The 21,945-nt window shown below is 41.0% G+C and overlaps 1 protein-coding gene and 1 long non-coding RNA gene across 5 annotated transcripts in view; one reads left to right on the top strand and one right to left on the bottom strand.

The window, feature by feature from the left end:
* Window positions 1-6,505: 6,505 nt before the first annotated feature.
* On the top strand, window positions 6,506-21,472 carry LOC116526286. Its single transcript, XR_004258079.1, has 2 exons — window positions 6,506-6,549; window positions 21,103-21,472. It is a non-coding gene; the product is annotated as an uncharacterized LOC116526286 (long non-coding RNA).
* BAZ1A (bromodomain adjacent to zinc finger domain 1A) overlaps window positions 18,278-21,945 on the bottom strand; it is a 116,393-nt gene continuing 112,725 nt past the window's right edge. For all 4 annotated transcript variants that reach the window (XM_032242571.1, XM_032242573.1, XM_032242570.1 and 1 more), the window contains 2 exons: window positions 20,557-20,644; window positions 18,278-19,266 (listed from right to left, as the gene is read on the bottom strand). In XM_032242571.1, coding sequence (XP_032098462.1) covers window positions 19,070-19,266; window positions 20,557-20,644 — 285 coding nt within the window. In that variant the 3' untranslated portion in view covers window positions 18,278-19,069. The remainder of the gene's footprint in view (window positions 19,267-20,556; window positions 20,645-21,945) is intronic.

Raw genomic sequence — 21,945 nt, 5'->3', positions numbered from 1 at the left:
TTCCTGGACTTGAATATTGGCCTGCCTTGCTAGGTTGGGGAAGTTTTCCTGGATAATATCCTGAAGAGTATTTTCCAGCTTGGATTCATTCTCTTCGTCACATTCAGGTACACCTATCAAACGTAGATTAGGTCTTTTCACATAATCCCACATTTCTTGAAGACTTTGTTCATTCCATTTTACCCTTTTTTCTCTATTCTTGCCTTCTCATTTTATTTCATTGAGTTGATCTTCGACCTCTGATATCCTTTCTTCTGCTTGGTGAATTCGGCTGTTGAAACTTGTGCATGCTTCGTGAAGTTCTCGTGTTGTGTTTTTCAGCTCCATCAATTCACTTATATTCCACTCTGTTGTCCATTCTTGTTAGCATTTCGTCAAATCTTTTTTGAATGTTCTTAGTTTCTTTGCATTGGGTTAGAACATGTTCTTTTAGCTCACTCAAGTTTCTTTTTACCCACCTTCTGAAGTCTGATTCTGTCATTTCATCACACTCATTCTCCATCCAGCCTTGTTCGCTTGCTGATGAGGCGTTGTGATTCCTTTTAGGAGGAGAGGTGTTCTGGTTTTGGATGTTTTCATCCTTTTTGCGCCGGTTTCTTCCCATCTTTGTGGATTTATCCACCTATTGTTTTTGTAGTTGCTGACTTTCAGATTGGGTCTCTGGGTGAACTTCCAGTTTGTGGATGATGAAGTTATTTCTCTTTCTTAGTTTTCCTTCTAACAGTCTGGCCCCTCTGCTTTAGGATTGCTGAGGTCCACTCCAGGCCCTGCTTACCTGGGGATCACCTGCAGTAGTTACAGAACAGTAAGGGTTACTACCAGTTTCTTCTTCTGCTATCTTTGTCTCAGAAGGATACCCGCCAAATGTCACTGTGTTCTCTCCTTTATGAGGTGATTCTTTGGACATATGGGGGCCAGGAAGCTGCTTGAGGAGACAATCTGTCCTTTATTGGAGCTGAAATGCTGAGCTGTGAGCTCCGTTGGTCATTCAGGGTTGCTGGGCAGGTACATTTAGGTCTGCTGCAGCAGAACTCATAAACTCCTTTTTTTTTTTTTTTTCCCCCAGGTGTTCTGTCCCAGGGAGTTAGGGCTTTATTTATGAGTTTCCATTGTGCTGCTGCCTTTTTTTTTTAGGGCTGCCCTTCCCAGCGAGGAGGCAGCCTAGTCACTGTCTGCCTGCAGAGGCTTTGCTGAGCTGCTGTGGGCTCCGCCCACTGCCGAGTGATCTTCCCTGCAGTCCTGTTTGTATGGGTGTAGTTAGAACTGCCTCGGCGATGGTGGCCCGCCTGTGTAATGGCGGACTCTCTCTGTAATGGCAGGTTGCCTCAGCTGCGGGTTGCCACGGCTACGGCAGGCTGTCCAGGCGATGGTGGACTACCTCCATAGTGGTGAAGTGTCTCGGTAGTGGCAGACACCCCTCCCACACAGAGCTGGAGTGTCCTGGGTTCAGCTGTGTTGCTTTGAAACTCTCAACCCAGAGCGTTTTCAATTGCTGTTTTTTTTGTTTTGTTTTGTTTTGTTTTTGTGGGGGTGGGTCCAGCCGAGCCTGATCACCTCACTCCCTGACTCAGAGTCTTTTTTTTTTTGTTGTTGAACGGTCGACTCTCTCCCAGGTGCACCAGTCGCCTGTTTTAGGCGCCGGGATCTGTGTGATTTCCCTTGCGGTGACTCACTGCGCAGGCTGAAACAGCGGTGCTGAGATTCGTGGCGGTTTTTTTGCTCCGGAATCTTCTGACCTGGCTCCATGTTTCAGTTCCTTTTTAAATCAGATGAATGGGCGATCCGCCTTCCTGGCTCTCCAATTGCCAGCTAAAAGGGCACCCGGACCAGTGTATTTTGTACGGAGAACCGTCGCACCAGGGCAAGGCAAAGTAGCCACGCCAGCCGAAACAGCTGCCCTGGCCAAAACAGCTGTGCTGGTGACCCATTGGGCCCCTCCACCTGGGAATCTTCTGGTCTGTGGGCAATAAAAATCCGTCTGGAAATGTGGTGTCCATTCACCCTCTGCGCTTTCACTGGGATCTGCAATCCTGAGCTGTTCCTAGTCGGCCATCTTGGGTCCTCCCCCAGATTTTTTTTTTCCTTTGGGCACTATTTCAGTCCCAAATTTATTCTCAATGTTTTTAGCCCAGGCATTTCTTTGGCATTACTTAGGCAGTTTAGCAGAGTAATTTTTTTTTCTCTTTTCCCCACCCCCATTTACATATATCCTGACCATAGAAATAATTTCTCAATATATCAATTTTATAATCCATACTCAATAACAGTAATTCTGTAGCAGTCTTGAACCAGAAATGGAATTATAAATTGTCATGGATAGGAAAGGTGTATAGAGAGAGATGTAATATTTATGAGCCTTTCAGTATCATGTGGAAAGTGAAAAAGGAAAAGTAAGAACAGCTAATGTAATCTCAAAGTGAGCACATTCAATTCTAACAAGGTAGATGTTGTTATTTCCATTTTTACAGTTAAAGAAACAGGCTCTGAGAGTTAAGTAACTTGTCCATAAAATAAATGTCCATAAAAATTTTAAACTTAAGATTGTTATTTCTAAAGTCTATGATCTTTTTAATGTGTTACTCATGTGTTTGTAAAAATATATTGAAAGATTTTGTCATTAATTTTGACCCCTCTCTAGAGGGCTACAGAGATTATTCGTGAGAATAAGATGTTGATTTCCTCACATGGTCGATTGGTGCACTTCCCAAATCTTATCCAGAGAGGCCCACCAGGGAACAGGAAGAGATAGTATCCTGGGGCTGGAGGGGATCAAAGGCAGGAAAGAGCATATTTTATGTGGTACTGCGTGAAATCAGTTCTGTTTTCTCTTAGTCCACCCAAATTCAGAATGTGTCATAGGTAAGGTCTTTTAATAGGAATGCTGATGACGAAGCCTCTATAGGAATGACATTTAAAGAAAATTTGTGCATGAGAGAAAAGGAGAAACTTATTCCCTCCCCTAAAACATGCCAAAATGGCGATTTGTCTGTTCTCATGCTGCTGATAAAGGCATACCTGAGACTGGGTAACTTATAAAGGAGAGAAGTTCAATTGACTACCATTCCACATGGCTGGGGAGGCCTCACAATCATTGCTGAAGGCAAATGAGGAGCCAAGTGATGCCTTACATGGTCGCAGGCAAGAGAGCTTGTGCAGGGGAACTCCCTTTATAAAACCATCAGATTTCGTGACGCTTATTCACTGACTATGGGGGAAACCACCCCCCATGATTCAGTTATCTCCACCTGGCCCTGCTTTGACACATGGGAGTTACTAAAATTCAAGATGAGATTTGGATGGAGACACAGCCAAACCATGGCAGCAATCAGGTGTTGATCCAATGTTTACTATGAAAAACAGACACTTGCTCTGAATCATGGAGTACTTGACATTGTATTGTATTTCCTCAGAAAGGAAATATCTTTTCCTGTAATGCATTATTTACTTATTTAATTTTTTTTTCATAATGCATTTTTATCTCTGAAAGAATAATTTCAGTCCTAGAGATAGTTTTCACCTGAGACACACAGGCCACTGTTGAATTCCTGAGGTCTTTATATTTACTTCCATGTTTACTGATTGTAGTATAAATATTCAATACATAATATTTTTAAAAACAGGGTCTTGCTATTTTATTTTGCCCAGGCTGGAATGAAACTCCCAGACTGAAGTGATCCTTTTGCCTCAGCCTCCTGAGTAGCTGAGACTATAGCCAAGTCACTGTGCTCAGCTTCAATATTATTATTGTTGTTAATTTAATGAAGAACATTCTACGTACTATCTTCTAGGCGATGGCAGTTCATATGGTTTAAAAATTTCTGGCTTGGCACAGTGGCTCACACCTATAATCCCAGCACTTTGGGAGGCTGAGGTGGGTGGATCACTTGAGGTCAGGAGTTTGAGACCAGCCTGGCCAACAGGGTGAAACCCGTCTCTACTAAAAATACAAAAATTAGCCAGGCGTGGTGGCCTGAGCCTGTAATCTTAGCTATTTGGGAGGCTGAGGCAGGAGAATTGCATGAACTCAGGAGGCAGAGGTTGCAGTGAGCTGAGATCACACCACTGCACTCCAGCCTAGGCAACAGGGTGAGATTCCATCTTAAAAAAAAAAAATTCTTAGTAAATATTTGAATCTTTTAAAATTAGAAAATGAACATGTAATACTTTTATGAGAGTAATATAATCCATATCACTAAACCATATCCTTCCAGTCTAACTGGAACTTTGTTTTTTTGTTTATTTATTTATTTTTAAGATGGGGTTTCACCATGATGGCCAGGCTGGTCTTGAACTCCTGACCTCAGGTGATCCACCCACCTCGGCCTCCCAAAGTGCTAGGATTACAGGTGTGAACCACCTCGCCCAGCCCTAACTGAAACTTTGTACCCTTTGATCATCATCTCCTCTATCCCCATTCCCTTCACCCACCCATCCCACCTCTGGTCATTTTTTAATCTGTTTTTATGAGATCAACTTTTTTAGATTCTACATGTAAATGAGATCATACAATATTTGTCTTTCTGTGTCTGGCTTATTTTACTTAACATAATGCCCTCCAGGTTCATCTATATTGTTGCAAATGACAGAATTTCCTTCTCTTTTGAGGCTAAATAGTTCTTTTATGTATGTACACACCACATTTGATTTATCCACTCATCTGTTGGTAGACATATGTTGGCTTCCATATCTATATAGCTATTGTGAATAATGCTGAAATGAACATGGAAGTGCAGATACATCTTCAACATACTGATTTCAACTCTACTGGATATATAGCCAGAAGTGGGATTGCTGGATAATAAGATATTTCTATTTTTATTTTTTTGAGGAACCTCCATATAGCCCTTCTAACAGGTGCGAGGTGATATCTCATGATTTTATTTGCATTTTCCTATGCTTAGAGATGTTGAGTATTTTACCCATTTATTAATTGGGTTATTTGTTTTCTTGTTACTGAATTGAGTTCCTTATATATTTTAGATATTGGCCCCTCCCTTAAAAAAAAAAAAAAAAACTAAGTTGCAGGGTAATTTTTTTTTTTTTCGAGACAGAGTCTCATTCTGTCACCCAGGCTTGAGTGCAGTGGTGCAATATCAGCCCACTGCAGCTTCCACCTCCCAGGTTCAAGAGATTCTCCTGCCTTAGCCTCCCATGTAGCTGGATTATAGATGTGTGCCACTATGTCAGGCTAATTTTTTATATTTTTAGTAGAGGCGGGGTTTCAACATATTGACCAGGCTGGTCTTGAACTCCTGACCTCAAGTGATGTGCCTGCCTCAGCCTCCCAAAGTGCTCGGATTACAGGCGTGAGTCACCAGGCCCGGCCTAGCGCCTTTATAAATGTATGGTTTGAAAATACTTTTTCCAAGTTGTGTTATCTCTGCACTCTGTTAAAAGTTTCCTTTGCAGGCTGGGTGCGGTAGCTCACGCCTGTAATCCCAGCACTTTGGGAGGCTGAGGCAGGCACATCACGAGGTCAGGAGATCGAGAGCATCCTGGCCAACAGGGTGAAACCTCGTCTCTACTAAAATAAAAAAAATTAGCTGGGCGTGGTGGCGTGGACCTGTAATCCCAGCTACTTGGGAGGCTGAGGCAGTGGAATTGCTTGAACCCAGGAGGCAGAGGTTACAGTGAGTCGAGATTGTGCCACTGCACTCCAGCCTGGGAACAGACTGAGACTCCGTCTCAAAAAAAAAAAAAAAAAAAATTTTTTCCTTTGTTGTACAGAAACTTTTTAGTTTGATATAAACCACTTGTCTATTTTTGCTTTTGTTGCTCATCCTTTTGCAGTCCTATTCAAGAAATCATTGCCCAGACCAATGTGGTGGAGCTTTTCCTCTGCTTTTTTTTTTTTTTTCTAGTAGTTTTACAGTTTCAGGTCTTATGTTTAAGTCTTTCATCCATCTTGAGGTTTTTTTTTTTTTGAGACAGGGTTTCACTGTTGTCCAGGCTGGAGTACAGTGGCAGAATCACAGCTGACTGCATCTTCAACCTCCAAGATTCAAGCCTCGGCCCCCCAAGTATCTGGAATTACAGGTATGCACCACCACACCTGGCTAATTTTTGTATAAGAATGTTTGAATTAGAGATGGTGTTGCCATGTTGCCCAGGCTGGTTTCAAACTCCTGGGCTCAAGCAATCCGTCCACCTTGGCCTCCCAAAGTGCTAGGATTACAGGTGTGAGCCACTGCAACCTGGCTTTGAGTTGATTTTTGTATGTGGTGTGAGATAAGGGTCCAATTTCAGTTTTCTGCATGTGGATATTCAGTTTTACCAAAATCATTTATTAAACTGTCCTTTCCCCATTGTGTGTTCTTGGCACCTTTGTAAAAAATCAATTAACCACAAATAGTTGGGTTTATTTCTGAGCTCCCTGTTCCACTGTATGTTTTTATGCCAGTACCATGCTATTACAATAGCTTTATAACACGTTTTGAACTCAAGGAGTATAATGCCTCCAGTTTTGTTTTTTTTTTTTTTCTATTTATTTATTTTATTGCACTTTAGGTATTGGGGTACATGTGAAGAACATGTGAGATTGTTGCATAGGTACACACATGGCAGTGTGATTTGCTGCCTTGCTCCCCATCACCTATATCTGGCATTTCTCCCGATGCTCTCTCTCCCCAGCTCCCCACCCCCCACCATCCCTTCCCTATTTCCCCCCAACTGACCCCAGTGTGTAGTGCTCCCCTCCCTGTGTCCATGTGTTCTCATTGTTCAACACCCGCCTATGAGTGAGGACATGCGGTGTTTGATCTTCTGCTCTTCTGTCAGTTTGCTGAGAATGATGGTTTCCAGGTTCATCCATGTCCCTACAAAGGACACAAACTCATTGTTTTTGATGGCTGCATAATATTCCATGGTGTATATGTGCCACATTTTCCCTGTCCAGTCTATCATCGATGGGCATTTGGGTTGGTTCCAGGTCTTTGCTATTGTAAACAGTGCTGCAATGAACATTCGTGTGCACGTGTCCTTATAGTAGAACGATTTATAATCCTTTGGATATATACCCAGTAACGGGATTGCTAGGTCAAATGAAATTTGTATTTCTAGGTCCTTGAAGAATCGCCACACTGTCTTCCACAATGGTTGAACTAATTTACACTCCTACTAACAGTGTAAAAGTGTTCCTATTTCTCCACATCCTCTCTAGCATCTGTTGTCCCTATATTTTTAAATGATCGCCATTCTAACTGGCGTGAGACAGTATCTCATTGTAGTTTTGATTTGCATTTCTCTAATGACCGGTGATGATGAGCGTTTTTTTCATATGTTTGTTGGCCTCATGTATGTCTTCTTTTGTAAAGTATCTGTTCATATCCTTCGCCCTCTTTTGAATGGGCTTGTTTGTTTTTTTCCTGTAGATCTGTTTTAGTTCTTTGTAAATTCTGGATATCAGCCCTTTGTCAGATGGGCAAATTGCAAAAATTTTTTCCCATTCTGTTGGCTGCCAATTCACTCTAATGACTGTTTCTTTTGCTGTGCAGAAGCTGTGGAGTTTGATTAGGTCCCATTTGTCTATTTTGGCTTTTGTTGCCAATGCTTTTGGTGTTTTGGTCATGAAGTCCTTGCCTACGCCTCCGAATGGTTTTGCCTAGATTTTCTTCTAGAGTTTTTGTGGCGTTAGGTCTTATGTTTAAGTCTTTAATCCATCTGGAGTTAATTTTAGTGTAAGGTGTCAGGAAGGGGTCCAGTTTCTGCTTTCTGCACATGGCTAGCCAGTTTTCCCAACACCATTTATTAAACAGGGAATCCTTTCCCCATTGCTTGTTTTTCTCAGGTTTGTCAAAGATCAGATGGTTGTAGATATGTTGTGTTGCCTCCGAGGCCTCTGTTCTGTTCCATTGGTCTATATCTCTGTTTTGGTACCAGTACCATGCTGTTTTGATTACTGTAGCCTTGTAGTATAGTTTGAAGTCCCGTAGTGTGATGCCTCCTGCTTTGTTCCTTTTGCTGAGAATTGACTTGGCTATGCGGGCTCTCTTTTGGTTCCATATGAAGTTTAAGGTGGTTTTTTCCAGTTCTGTGAAGAAGGTCATTGGTAGCTTGATGGGAATAGCATTGAATCTGTAAATTACTTTGGGCAGTATGGCCATTTTAACGATATTGATTCTTCCTAACCATGAACATGTAATGTTTCTCCATCTGTTTGTGTCCTCTCTTATTTTGTTGAGCAGTGGCTTGTAGTTCTCCTTGAAAAGGTCCTTTACCTTCCTTGTTAGTTGTATTCCTAGGTATTCTCTTTGTAGCAGTTGTGAATGACAGTTCATTCTTGATGTGGCTCTCTTTAAGTCTGTTATTGGTGTATAGGAATGCTTGTGATTTTTGCACATTGATTTTGTATCCTGAGACTTTGCTGAAGTTGCTTATCAGTTTCAGGAGATTTTGGGCTGAGACAGTGGGGTCTTCTAGATATACAATCATGTTGTCTGCAAATAGAGACAATTTGACTTCCTCCTTTCCTATTTGAATAACCTTTATTTCTTTTTCTTGCCTGATTGCTCTGGCTAGAACTTCCAGTACTATATTGAATAGGAGTGGTGAGAGAGGGCATCCTTGTCTAGTGCCAGATTTCAAAGGGAATGCTTCCAGTTTTTGCCCATTCAGTATGATATTGGCTGTTGGTTTGTCGTAAATAGCTTTTATTATTTTGAGATACGCTCCGTGAATACCTAGCTTATTGAGGGTTTTTAGCATAAAGGGCTGTTGAATTTTGTCAAAGGCCTTCTCTGCATCAATTGAGATAATCATGTAGTTTTTGTCTTTTGTTCCGTTTATGTGGTGAATTAACGTTTATAGACTTGTGTATGTTGAATCAGCCTTGCATCCCCGGGATGAAGCCTACTTGATCATGGTGGATAAGCTTTTTGATGTGCTGTTGCAATCGGCTTGCCAGTATTTTATTGAAGATTTTTGCATCTATGTTCATCATGGATATTGGCCTGAAGTTTTCTTTTCTTGTTGAGTCTCTGCCAGGTTTTGATATCAGGATGATGTTGGTCTCATAAAATGATTTGGGAAGAATTCCCTCTTTTGGTATTGTTTGGAATAGTTTCAGAAGGAATGGTACCAGCTCCTCTTTGTATGTCTGGTAGAATTTGGCTGTGAACCCATCTGGACCTGGGCTTTTTTTGGGTGGTAGGCTCTTAATTGCTGCCTCAACTTCAGACCTTGTTATTGGTCTATTAGGGTTTCAGCTTCTTCCTGGTTTAGGCTTGGGAGGAGGCAAGTGTCCAGGAATTTATCCATTTCTTCCAGGTTTACTAGTTTTTGTGCATAGAGTTGTTTGTAATAATCTCTGATGATGGTTTGAATTTCTGTGGAATCTGTGGTGATAACCCCTTTATCGTTTTTTATTGCATCAATTTGGTTATTCTCTCTTTTCTTTTTTATTAATCTGGCTAGTGGTCTGTCTATTTTGTTGATCTTTTCAAAAAACCAGCTCCTGGATTTATTGATTTTTTGAAGGGTTTTTTGTGTCTCTGTCTCCTTCAGTTCTGCTGTGATCTTAGTTACTTTTTGTCTTCTGCTGGTTTTGAGTTTTTATTATCTCGCTTCTCTAGCTCTTTCAATTTTAATGCTAGGGTTTCAATTTTTGATCTCTCCTTGCTTCTCATGTGTGCACTTATTGCTGTATATTTTCCTCTAGAGACTGCTTTAATTGTATCCCAGAGATTCTGTTATGTTGTGTCTTCGTTCTCGTTGGTTTCAAAGAACATCTTTATTTCTGCCTTCATTTCATTGTTTATCCAGTCAACATTCAAGAGCCAGTTGTTCAGTTTCCATGAAGCTATGCGGTTCTGAGTTAGTTTCTGCATTCTGAGTTCTAACTTTATTGCACTGTGGTCTGAGAGACTGTTATGATTTCCGTTCTTTTGCATTTGCTGAGTTGTGATTTATTTCCAATTATGTGGTCAATTTTAGAGTAGGTGTGGTGTTGTGCTGAGAAGAATGTATATTCTGTGGATTTGGGGTGGAGAGTTCTGTAAATGTCTATTAGGTTTGCTTGGTCCAGGTCTGAATTCAAGTCCTGGATATCCTTGTTAATTTTCAGTCTCATTGATCTGTCTAATATTGACAATGGGGTGTTAAAGTCTCCCAATATAATTTTGTGGGAATCTAAGTCTCTTTACAAAGTTCTAAGTCATTAAGAACTTGCCTTATGAATCTGGGTGCTCCTGTATTGGGTGCGTATATATTTAGAATCGTTAGCTCTTCTTGTTGCATTGATCCTTTTACCATTATGTAATGTCCTTCTTTGTCTCTTTTGATCTTTGTTGCTTTAAAGTCTAATTTATCAGAGACGAGAATTGCAACTCCTGCTTTTGTTTGCTCTCCATTTGCTTGGTAAATCTTCCTCCATCCCTTTATTTTGAGCCTTTGTGTATCCTTGCATGTGAGATGGGTTTCCTGGATACAGCACACATTGACGGGTTTTGGCTTTTTATCCAATTTGCCAGTCTGTGTCTTTTGATTGGGGCATTCAGTCCATTTACATTTAGGGATAATATTGTTATATCTGAATTTGATACTGCCATTTGGATGCTAGCTGGCTGTTTTGTTTGTTAATTGATGCAGATTCTTGATTGTGTTGATGCTCTTTACCATTTGGTATGTTTTTGGAGTGGCTGGTACTGGTTGTTCCTTTATATGTGTAGAGCCTCTTTCAGAAGCTCTTGTAAAGCAGGTCTGGTGGTGATGAATTCTCTGAGTACTTGCTTGTTCACAAAGGATTTTATTTTTCCTTCACTTATGAAACTTAGTTTGGCTGGATAGAAGACTCTGGGTTGAAAGTTCTTTTCTTTAAGGATGTTGAATATTGGCCCCTAGTCTCTTCTGGCTTGTAGGGTTTCTGCTGAGAGATCTGCTGTGAGTCTGATGGGCTTCCCTTTGTGGGTAACCTGACCTTTCTCTCTGGCTGCCCTTAGTATTTTCTCCTTCATTTCAACCCTGGTGAATCTGACGATTATGTGCCTTGGGGTTGCTCTTTTTGAGGAATATCTTTGTGGTGTTGTCTGTATTTCCTGGACTTGAATATTGGCCTGCCTTGCTAGGTTGGGGAAGTTTTTCTGGATAATATCCTGAAGAGTATTTTCCGGCTTGGATTCATTCTCTTCGTCACATTCAGGTACACTTATCAAACGTAGATTAGGTCTTTTCACATAGTCCCACATTTCTTGGAGACTTTGTTCATTCCTTTTTACCCTTTTTTCTCTATTCTTGCCTTCCTGTTTTATTTCATTGAGTTGATCTTCGACCTCTGATATCCTTTCTTCTGCTTGGTGAATTCAGCTGTTGGAGCTTGTGCATGCTTCACGACGTTCTCGTGTTGTGTTTTTCAGCTCCATCAATTCACTTATATTCCTCTCTATGTTGTCCATTCTCGTTAGCATTTCGTCAAATCTTTTTCAAGGTTCTTAGTTTATTTGCATTGGGTTAGAACATGTTCTTTTAGCTCAGTGTAGTTTCTTATTACCCACCTTCTGAAGTCTGATTCTGTCATTTCATCACACTCATTCTCCATCCAGCCTTGTTCCCTTGCTGGTGAGGAGTTGTGATCCCTTTTAGGAGGATAGGTGTTCTGGTTTCGGGTGTTTTCATCCTTTTTGCACCAGTTTCTTCCCATCTTTGTGGGTTTATCCACCTATTGTCTTTGTAGTTACTGACTTTCAGATTGGGTCTCTGAGTGAACTTCCAGTTTGTGGATGCTGAAGTTCCTTCTTTTTCTTAGCTTTCCTTCTAACAGTCTGGTCCCTCTACTGTAGGATTGCTGAGGTCCATTCCACGCAGTGCTTGCTGGGGGATCACCTGCAGCAGCTGCCGAACAGTAAGGGTTGCTACCTGTTTCCTTTTCTGCTATCTTTGTCCCAGAAGGATGCCCGCCAAATGTCAGTCTGTTCTCTCCTTTATCAGGTGACTCTTTGGATATACAGGGGTCAGGGAGTTTCTTGAGGAGATAGTCTGTCCTTTATTGGAGCTCAAGTCCTGAGCTGTGAGCTCCGTTGTTCATTTAGGGTTGCTGGGCAGGTACATTTAGGTCTGCTGCAGCAGAACTCATAAACTCCCTTTTTTTTTTTCCCCCAGGTGCTCTGTCCCAGGGAGTTAGGGCTTTATTTATGAGTTTCCGTTGTGCTGCTGCCTTTTTTTTTTTTCGGGGCTGCCCTGCCCAGCAAGGAGGCACCCTAGTCACTGTATACCTGCAGAGGCTTTGCTGAGCTGCTGTGGGCTCCACGCAGCTGCTGTGTGATCTTCCCTGCAGTCCTGTTTATATGGGTGTAGTTAGAACTGCCTTGGCAATGGTGGCCTGCCTCTCTCTGTAATGGCAGGTTGCCTTGGCAACGGTGGGTTACCTCAGCAACGAAGGGCTGCCTCAGCGATGGTCAGACTGCCTCCGTAGTAGTGGAGTGTCTTAGTAATGGCAGACGCCCCCCCCCCCACAGGGGCGGACCGTCCCGGGTTCAGCTGTGCTTGCTGTGAAACTCTCAACCCAGAGCGTTTTCAATTACTGTTTTTTTTTTTTTTTTTTTTGTGGGGGGCAGGGTGGGTGGAACCAGCTGAGCCTGATCACCTGGCTCCCTGACCCAGAGTCTTTTGTTGTTGTTGTTGTTGAATGGTCAATCTCTCCCAGTGTTCCAGTCGCCTGTTCAAAAGGCGCCGGGATCTCCCGCGCCCCGACTCACTGAGCTGGCTGAAACAGCAGTGCTGAGATTTCTGGCGGTTTTTTTTGCCTAGGAATCTCCTGGCCTGGCTCACTATTTCAGATGAATGGGCGACTCTGCTGTCTCAGGGCTCCAGTCGCCAGCTAAGAGGGCACCCGGACTAGTGTCTTTTGTATGGAGAACCGCTGTGCCAGGGCGTGGGCAAAGCAGCCATGCGGGCTGAAACAGCCACGGCGGCCGAAACAGCGGTGCTGGGGGCTCCTGCGCCTGGGAATCTCCTGGTCTGTGGGCAATAAAAATCTGTCTGGAAATGCGGTGTCCACTCATCCTCTGCACTTTCACTGGGAGCTGCAATCCTGAGCTGTTCGTAATTGGCCATCTCCCTCCCCCGCTTTTTTTTTCCTTTTTTAAACTGCTCTTTGTAGAGCAGGGCTATCCCATAGGCAGTGAGCCCCGAGTAGCCCAATACACTTTTTTTTTTTTTTGGAGACAAAGTCTCTCACGCAGTTGCCAGGCTGGAGTGCAGTAGCACAATCTCGGTTCACTGCAACTTCCACCTTCTTGGTTCAAGTGATTCTGCTACCTCAACCTCCTAAGTAGTTGGGACTACAGGCGCATGCCACCATGCCCAGCTAGTTTTTTGTATTTTAGCAGAGACTGGGTTTCACCATGTTGGCCAGGATGGTCACAATCTCCTGACCTCATGCTTCACCCACCTTGGCTTCCCACAGTGCTGGGATTACAGGCATGAGCCACTGTGCCCGGCCAGGACCACTTTTTAAAGCAGAGTTTTTCTTCTTAGGTTTTTGGACTACATATTGGCAGATTTTTTTTTCCAGCCCACATTTTCAATAAAGGTATATTCCTATGTGAGTTCCGGGTTTATATGGGTTTTCAGTTCAGCCCTGATTTGAATGATCCCACGGGCCTGTCTCCTGTCTCCATATAGGTTTTAAAACCTAAGTCCCTGAAGTGTTGAGACTGACTGTCCTTCGCAGGCTGGCAACTGCCACACCACAATAAGGAGAGCTGTAGCTTCAGCTCATGTGACTTCCAGAATGGCTTTCCAGTCTCTCAAGTGTACTTAGTGATGCATTTAGTCAGATCAAATGCTTGTAGTATTTTACTTAGCATTTTTAGGTATTTAAAAAATGTAAATCAGGCTGGGCATGGTGACTCATGCCTGTACTCCCAGCACTTTGGAAGACTGAGTTAGGAGGACAGCTTGAGGGGAGGAGTTCAAGACCAGCCTGGGCAACATAGCAAGACCCCATCTCTACAAAAAAATCTTAAAATTAGCTGGGCGTGGTGGCATGCACTTTAGTCATAGATACTGAGGAGATTGAGGCAGGAAGATTGTTTGAGCCCAGGAGTTTTGAGGCTGTAGGGAGCTATAATTGAGCCACTGCACTCTAGCCTGGGCAATAGAGCTAGACCATGTCTCATAAATAAATCAATACATTTACCACTTTATTTTTTTTTTGAAATAGGGTCTCACTGTGTTGCCCAGGCTGGAGTACAGTGGCACTATCATGGCTCACTGCAGCTTCAACCTCCCAGGCTCAAGCGATTCTTCCACCTCTGCCTCCTGAGTAGCTTGGATCACAGGTGTGTGCCACACCCATGGTGTGTGCCAAACCCTAATTTTTTGCAAAGGTAGGGGTTCACCATATTGTCTCAAACTCTTGGCCCAAGCAATTTCCCTGCCTCAGCCTAACAAAATGCTTGGATTATAGGTGTGATTTAATCATCTTAAAGTGTACAATTCAGTGGCATTAAGTGTACATTGTTGTGCAACTGTCACCACTATCCATTTTCAGAACTGTCCATCATCTCAAACAAACTCTCTTCTGGATGTTTTTTAACAAGTGTTTAGGTAATTTGCTTCCTCCTGGTGAAGTGGAGGTAGAAAGGCATTTCAAGCAGAATGCACAGCAAGCGAGAAGGCATAGTCTTACAAGACTCCCAATATCTGAGAAACAACAGAGTCCAGTGAGCAGAAACCAGTACATAGCTGATATGGTGCAAGGTGATAGACGAGGCCTACAGAACAGTGTCAGATCATGCAGGCCAAGATAAATTCCTCTATAGATAATGGGGAAAAGAATGAATTTTACAAATAAGAAGTTGAGGCCAGGTGTGGTGGCTCACACCTGTAATCCCAGCAATTTAGGAGGCCAAAGCAGGTGGATCACTTGAGCTCAGGAGTTCAAGACCAGCCTGGCCAACATGGTGAAACCCTGTCTCTACTAAAAATACAAAAAATTAGCCGGGCGTGGTGGTGCACACCTCTAGTCCCAGCTACTCAGGAGGGTGAGGCAGAAGAATCACTTGAACTGGGAGGGGGAGGTTGCAGTGAGCTGAGATCTCGCCGCTGCATTCCAGGCTGGATGGCAGTGAGACTCCATCTCAAAAAAAAAGTTGAGTTGCTTGGTTTTATCATTTAGGAAGGTGAAAGGGAAATCTTGCAGTACTTAGTCTTGCTGCCAGAGTTAGTTATTTTGTCTAATTTTTAAATTGTTTACAGCAGGATATCAAATTCTATCCCACTTCCTCCTTCATGGGGAAGTTCATAGGATCAGATAAAAGAACAAATACAAGTCACAAAAAGCTAAGCCAAGGAAGTATTTACAATCAAATGCCTATTGCTACTCTTCAGATTATTGGATCAGAAACAGCTGTTATATACATGGAATGTATTACTAACATGAGTTAATTATAGTAGCCAAAATATCCCAAGGACATTATAATTTTGTATGATCTAAATGTCATATGACTTCACAGTGAAAAAAAGATGTCATTTGATAACTGGTTAAACAAATGTAAGACTGAGTTATCTGAGAGAAGGGTTCCAAATGAGGTGAGATCTAGATACACTGGAGTACTGGACAGCTCACAAACAAATATATTACCAAATGAAATGTCTAACATAGGATTTGTATACCATGATCCCATTTTGTTGAAGAAAGGAATCTGGAAAATTATACACTAAGTTTATTTCTATTTTATATATTTGTTGTTTTCTATTTTTATGGACAATCACCATTTGTTAATTTTATAACTAGAAATAAAATTTTCATTTTATTGGGGGAAAAAGGAGTATAGCTCTAATAATGGCCACAACAAAGCCTTAAGTCACAATATTAAATTTTAGAGATCTGTTCATCTATACTATTATTTTCTCAAAATTTTTTGATAGAAAGTTGCTAGCTCCTAAGACAAAATGTTCACAGAGAAAAGTAAGATTAGGCTGGGTGCAGTGGCTCACACCTGTCATCTTACAGCTGTGGGAGGCTGAGGTGAGAGGACTGCCTGAGCCTAGGAGTTTCAGGCTACAGAGTTACAGTGAGCTATGATAGTGTCACAGACTGTATGTCAGCACGGGCGACAGAGCAAGACCCTATCTCTAAATAAATAAATAAATGCTTGGTTATTTGCATACCAGTAAATAACATATATACTGATGTTTCTGTATTTTTTATTTTTTCCCCCAATCTAGAAGTTTGCTTTAATGCTTTTAAAACCATAAGCTTATTTATTTATTTATTTATTTTTGAGGCGGAGTCTTGCTCTGTCACCAGGCTGTAGTACACAGGTGCGATCTCAGCTCACTGCAACCTCTGCCTCCTGGGTTCAAGCAATTCTCCTGCCTCAGCCTCCCGAGTAGCTGGGATTACAGTTGCCTGCCACCACTGTAGGGGGCACACGGCAACATATTCAAGCTTATGTACATGGCATTTGAGGTCAGGGCATGGAAAAATACTGAGGCACCGTTTGTTATTTGTGCATGGGAATGGAACTCCTTGACCCTGAAAACAGGACAGGGAGCGGAGTGTGTGGTGTGATAAGGAATGTTGAAAACAGCCTCCTGAGAATGCAGTTTGAGTGGTACAAGGTCACAGGTGCCTCAGCAACTCACCTCAAATGACCATCTAGTGGATGTTTGTAGTTAATACAAGCCCTTTCAATAAATACTTGCCAGATGGATGCTGGGGTGGACTGTTTTGGAAGAACTATCCCCTAGCCCCGTTCAGCTGGAACTGTCTGAGTACTTAGTTCTTGGCATTCACTGCAAGCTATAAGCTCTGCAACCACACCTGGCTAAGTTTTGTATTTTTAGTAGGGCAGGGTTTCACCATGTTGGTCAGGCTGGTCTCGAACTCCCGACCTCAGGTGATCTGCCCACCTCAGCCTCCCAAAATGCTGGGATTACAGGCATGAGCCACCACGCCCAGCCTAAAATTTTTAACTACTGCAGATATGTATGGGAATAAATGATGAATTCGGCATGTAAAAGACAATTTGGCTGTGCAGATTGCAAGGTAATGTCTTGGCTGGGTGTGGTGGCTCATGCCTGTAATCCCAGCACTTTGGGAGGCTGAGGTGGGTGGATCACCTGAGGTCGGGAGTTCGAGACCAGCCTGGCCAACATGGTGAAACCCTGTCTCTTCTAAAAATACAAAAATTAGCCAGGTGTGATGGTACATGCCTGTAATCCCAGCTACTTGGGACGGTGAGGCAAGAGAATTGCGTGAAGCCGGGAGATGGAGGTTGCAGTGAGCCAAGATCGTGCCACTGCATGCCAGAAAATAAAAAAAGGGTAATGTCTTAAATTTTAACTCAGTCAACTCAGTCTGAGAAAGGGTAAATAAACTGCAAGTTTTATGACTGACTTGCAGATTAAATAATTCCATAATTAGTTGGTCAGAAATGGTTCCTTAGTGTTTAGAGTATAGAAGAAAATCTAATATAAAAGCTGTTTCTTATTAACATTAAACAAACAATGAAGAATATTGATCGGGCACAGTGGCTCACACCTGTAATCCCAGCACCTTGGGAGTTCGAAGCAGGTGGTTCACTTTGAGCTCAGGAGTTCAAGACTAGTCTTGGGCAATGCAGCAAGACCCTGTCTCTATTCTAAAAAATTAAAACATTAAAATTTTATTTTTTAAAAAAGTGAAGAATAGTAATCAGGTAACTTATTATTAAAATGTCATTGTATTTTCAGAAGTCTCCATATTTAAATGCTACTAAGTAAAATTATGGCATATAAAATTATATAAATTTGCCAAAAGTTACAGTTGTAGACGTATTCATGTAAAGAATCTAGAAAACTGATAATCTCAAATTATATGAGAAAGAAATGAAAGAGGGGTAAACTTCCAAGTAAATTAATTAAATAATAATGCAGTATCCTCACGATTTTAAGATAGAGGGTAGGTTCTCTCCCACCTACCAGAGAGTCCCAGAGAATAGGGAAGACACCTGCCTTTTGCATCCTGGAAAGTATGTTACAAAACTAAAGCTCCTGTGTCTTCCATACCTAAGAAGTAGCTCTTTTTATGTTATATCTGCATGCAAACTTTAATTTCTAGAGTGTTTCTTAAAGAGGTAAGTGTACTCCAAACTTTCTCTCCTCTTTTTTAATGAGAATCCATGCACATAATGTTACTATTTTTGATTAAACAGATCTTACTCTTCAAGGGTTTGGGCAGAAAAATAAGCAAATTACTGCTATAGAGACTCAGGTACAATGAAACATTGGTTCCTATGGTCTGTTTGGATCACATGGAAAAGTCCAAATCTGATTGTAAAAACTACAGAATTCCAGATTACTTGAAAAAATGTTATTTTATTTGTACAGTTAAAAAGCTGTATATAGAAACTTATAATACAGTTCTGTAAAATTGAAAGACTGTCAGGGAAAAGGGAGGGTGTTACTTTTTTTGATTGTTCATTAAGGAAGTTAGAGAAATAAAAAAACACAGTAAAAAGTTTAAAACATTAAAGAACATTTTTCAGGTATGAATTTTATAAATACAAAAAAAATTCACAAATTACTTTCAATACTAAATAAATATCTAGTTAATAAACTCAGACTTAATACCTCCAGCTAGCACTGGTACAGCACTTCAAGGATATAAGATTGGATTCATTCATGTGTAGTGTTGAAAGAATGTCTTCATTAAACAAGACATAAACAAATTTTTCTAAACTGTCCTATAGTAGAAGAATCATCCATGTAGATAACTCTCCCTTAATACCACAACTTTAAAAAAAATCATCAATAACAAAAAAAAATCATAGGTGAAAAAATATTTTCCAAGACCTCTGGACACATGAATGATCTCAAAAATGTACAAAAACCTCTGTAAACCAGTACTGTATCCAATATATCTATTAAACTTATTAGATACTGAACAAAACTGTAGCAAAGGACATCTTTCCTACATTCTCCTGAGTGCTTAATATTAAAATTGAGAATATAGTGCAGGCCACACTTTCATGTGGTCAATCAGTTGTTATTGCTTTATAACATATATGTCTGCTTTAGAGAATGATTTAATGTTCCATTTTCATGAACAATTTGTTTTTCCTCATATACATCCTTTCAAAGGACAAAGTTAGATTCGTGACTTTTTCGTAGCCGGTGGTGTGCTAACTTGGTCCACATTACTGGGTGTGACATGGAGTCCAAGCTTTTGAGCTTGAATATGAAAAAATGCTTGAAGCCTAGTTCCAGCTTTTGCTTCACTTGTGTTACGAGGGTTGTATTCAAAGCAGTTCGAAAACATTAACTCAATATCATCAATAAACTCAGCTAGAAAGGGAAAAAGAGCAAACAAGATTAGAATGAAAGTACATAAATTATAATAAAATTCTTGTATCCTATCTGGAAATCTCATTAAGAAAAATGGATCCAGGGAATAGTAGCAGTTGAGGTTCCAAAAAAGAAAAAAAAAAACGGAAGCCTACATTTTCTTTAGAAAGAGAAGACTCTGCCTAGGCATGGTAGCTCACATCTGTAATCCCAGCACTTGGGAGGCTGAGGCAAGAAGATCACTTGAGCTCAGGAGTTTGGGACCATCCTGGGCAACACAGTGAAACCCCATGTCTACAAAAAATACAAAAATTAACCAGGCACGGTGGTTCATGCCTGTAATTCCAGGACTTTGGGAGGCCAAGGTGGGAGGATCATTTGAGGTCAGGAGTTCAAGACCTGCCTTGGCAACATGGTGAAACCGTGTCTCCACAAAAAAATATAAAAAATTAGCCAGGCATGCCAGGTGCAGTGCCTCATGCCTATAATCCCAGCACTTTGGGAGGCTGAGGCAGGCAGATCACCTGAGGTCAGGAGTTTGACACCAGCCTGGCCAACATGGTGAAACCCCGTCTCTACTAAAAATACAAAAAAAGCCCAGCGTGGTGACAGGCGTCTGTTGTCCCAGCTACTGGGGAAGCTGAGGCAGAAGAATCACTTGAACCTGGGAGGCGGAGGTTGCAGTGAGCTAAGATCATGCCACTGCGCTTCAGCCTGGCAACAGGGTAGACTCCGTTTCACAAAACAAAAAACGGCACAGTGTCCTCCACCGTGGTGGTCCTAGCTACTTGGGAGGCTGGGGTGGGAGTACAGCTTGAGCCTGTGAGGTCAAGCCTGCAGTGAACTGAAATTTCGCCTCTGCACTTCCAGCCTGGGCAACAGAATGAGACCCTGTCTCAAAAAAAAAAGGAAAAAGAAAAAAGATTCTGAAAAAAGGTAGCAGAACTGAGGCTTAAAACTGTTTAATTGTAAATACTTTAAAACTGTTTTATTGAAACTATGCAATTCTGTGATCATATACATTATGTAATTATAAATAACTTCTTTGAGTAAGATCAGATCTATAAAATATCTTTAACTTACATCTTGATCCTAATCCATCGTTCATCTCCACAAACACTAATAAGTACTTGTGGAACCTCATGGCATGCCATCTACACAACTGCATTAACACATGCTTTCAAAAAGAGAAAAACAGCCTCTACCTTTTTAAACAAAAATAAATATCAAAGGTGATATAACAGAATGTCTTAGAAAAATAAGTATCAAAGAAAAACATAAATTACTTACATGCTAATTTATATTCACATTTATTCACTTTTTCACGAATTATATTTAAGGCAATGGGCTTTTTGATGATATCATAGTAGTCTGGGACCTGTAAAATAATTCAAGTATCTCTCTCCACACAGAAAACTTAATTGGAAAGAACTGTTCAAGTAACTAAAAGTTTTGGATTTAAAAAGCAACTCATATTAACCTCTGAATACTAGTGGTCTGCTAAAATCATGCAATATGTTTTCAGTAAATATCATATAGAAGCCTAAGTGATACATTAAAAATGTTAATTTATTGTGAAAAGAAAAAAAAGTATGGTCTTGCTCATGGCTCTCTCCTCTATGTATCTATATATATACACACACCCCATTGTCACTTGTGACCAAAAGAAAAAAAAAATTCCTTCAATCAGCATTATTGCATTTGTAATAAGGAATAAAATGTATATAACAAAGTGTAACTTAGGACAAAAATTACTCAGGCAAAATGAGTCAAACTGAGATTTAATTCTTTTCAATGCTATTCAATATTAATTAACCCTTCTCATTCTTGCTCTAGAAATCTCCAAGTAGAATTCTGATGATGTCACTTTGTCATTCAGAAACCTTTCCCTCACACTGGTGAGTGAGACCCTTTATCATACAGTTGTGTCTGAGACTTTCTAACTTAACCTCATTCAAACCATTCACCATAGTCTAATTTCTGGGTGTCTACTTTATATTATATTCCTTTTTCCCTGAAACATCCTTACTCCATTTCTCACTGGTGAAATTCTTTCTTCAATGACCAGTTCCAAACAGTTGGAACTCCTTAAAAAACATCCTAATTATTATTTTTGTCTCTCTGAAATGCTCAAATCAATCTGTCTTCTCTACTTCTGTAACGCCATGTTAACTTCTATTACAGTACCATAACACTGTTCTACCTTTGCTATATAACACATCACATTCTGCCATACATATATAACCTAACTACAACACCATTTCATATCTTTCAGTTAGGTTAGGGCATCACTGTTACCTAAGAATATCTTTTTTTTTTCCCTTTGGAGACAGGGTCTTGCTCTGTCACCCAGGCTGGAGTGCAGTGGTGTTACTCAGCTCATTGCAGCCTCCCTCCACCTCCCAAGCTCAAGTGATCCTCCTTCCTCAGAGTCCCGAATAGCTGAGACTAAAGGCATGCAACCACCACACTTGGCTCATTTTTTTTGTTTTTGTATTTTTTGTAGAGTCAAGGTTTTACCATGTTGCTTAGGCTTGTCTCAAACTCCTGGGCTCAAGCAATCCATCTGCCTCAGCCTCCCAAAACTGTTGGGATTACAGGTATGACACACTGCAACCAGCCAGAATACCTCTTTTTTTTTTTTTTTTTTTTTTTTTTTTTTTTTTTAATTTTTTTTGC

Source organism: Sapajus apella, unplaced genomic scaffold (assembly GCF_009761245.1).
Source record: "Sapajus apella isolate SASKATOON/1434 unplaced genomic scaffold, GSC_monkey_1.0 scaffold50, whole genome shotgun sequence".
Lineage (NCBI taxonomy): Eukaryota > Metazoa > Chordata > Mammalia > Primates > Cebidae > Sapajus > Sapajus apella.
Note: the sequence above shows the minus strand (reverse complement) of the source record. Positions and strands in the feature narration are given on the sequence as shown.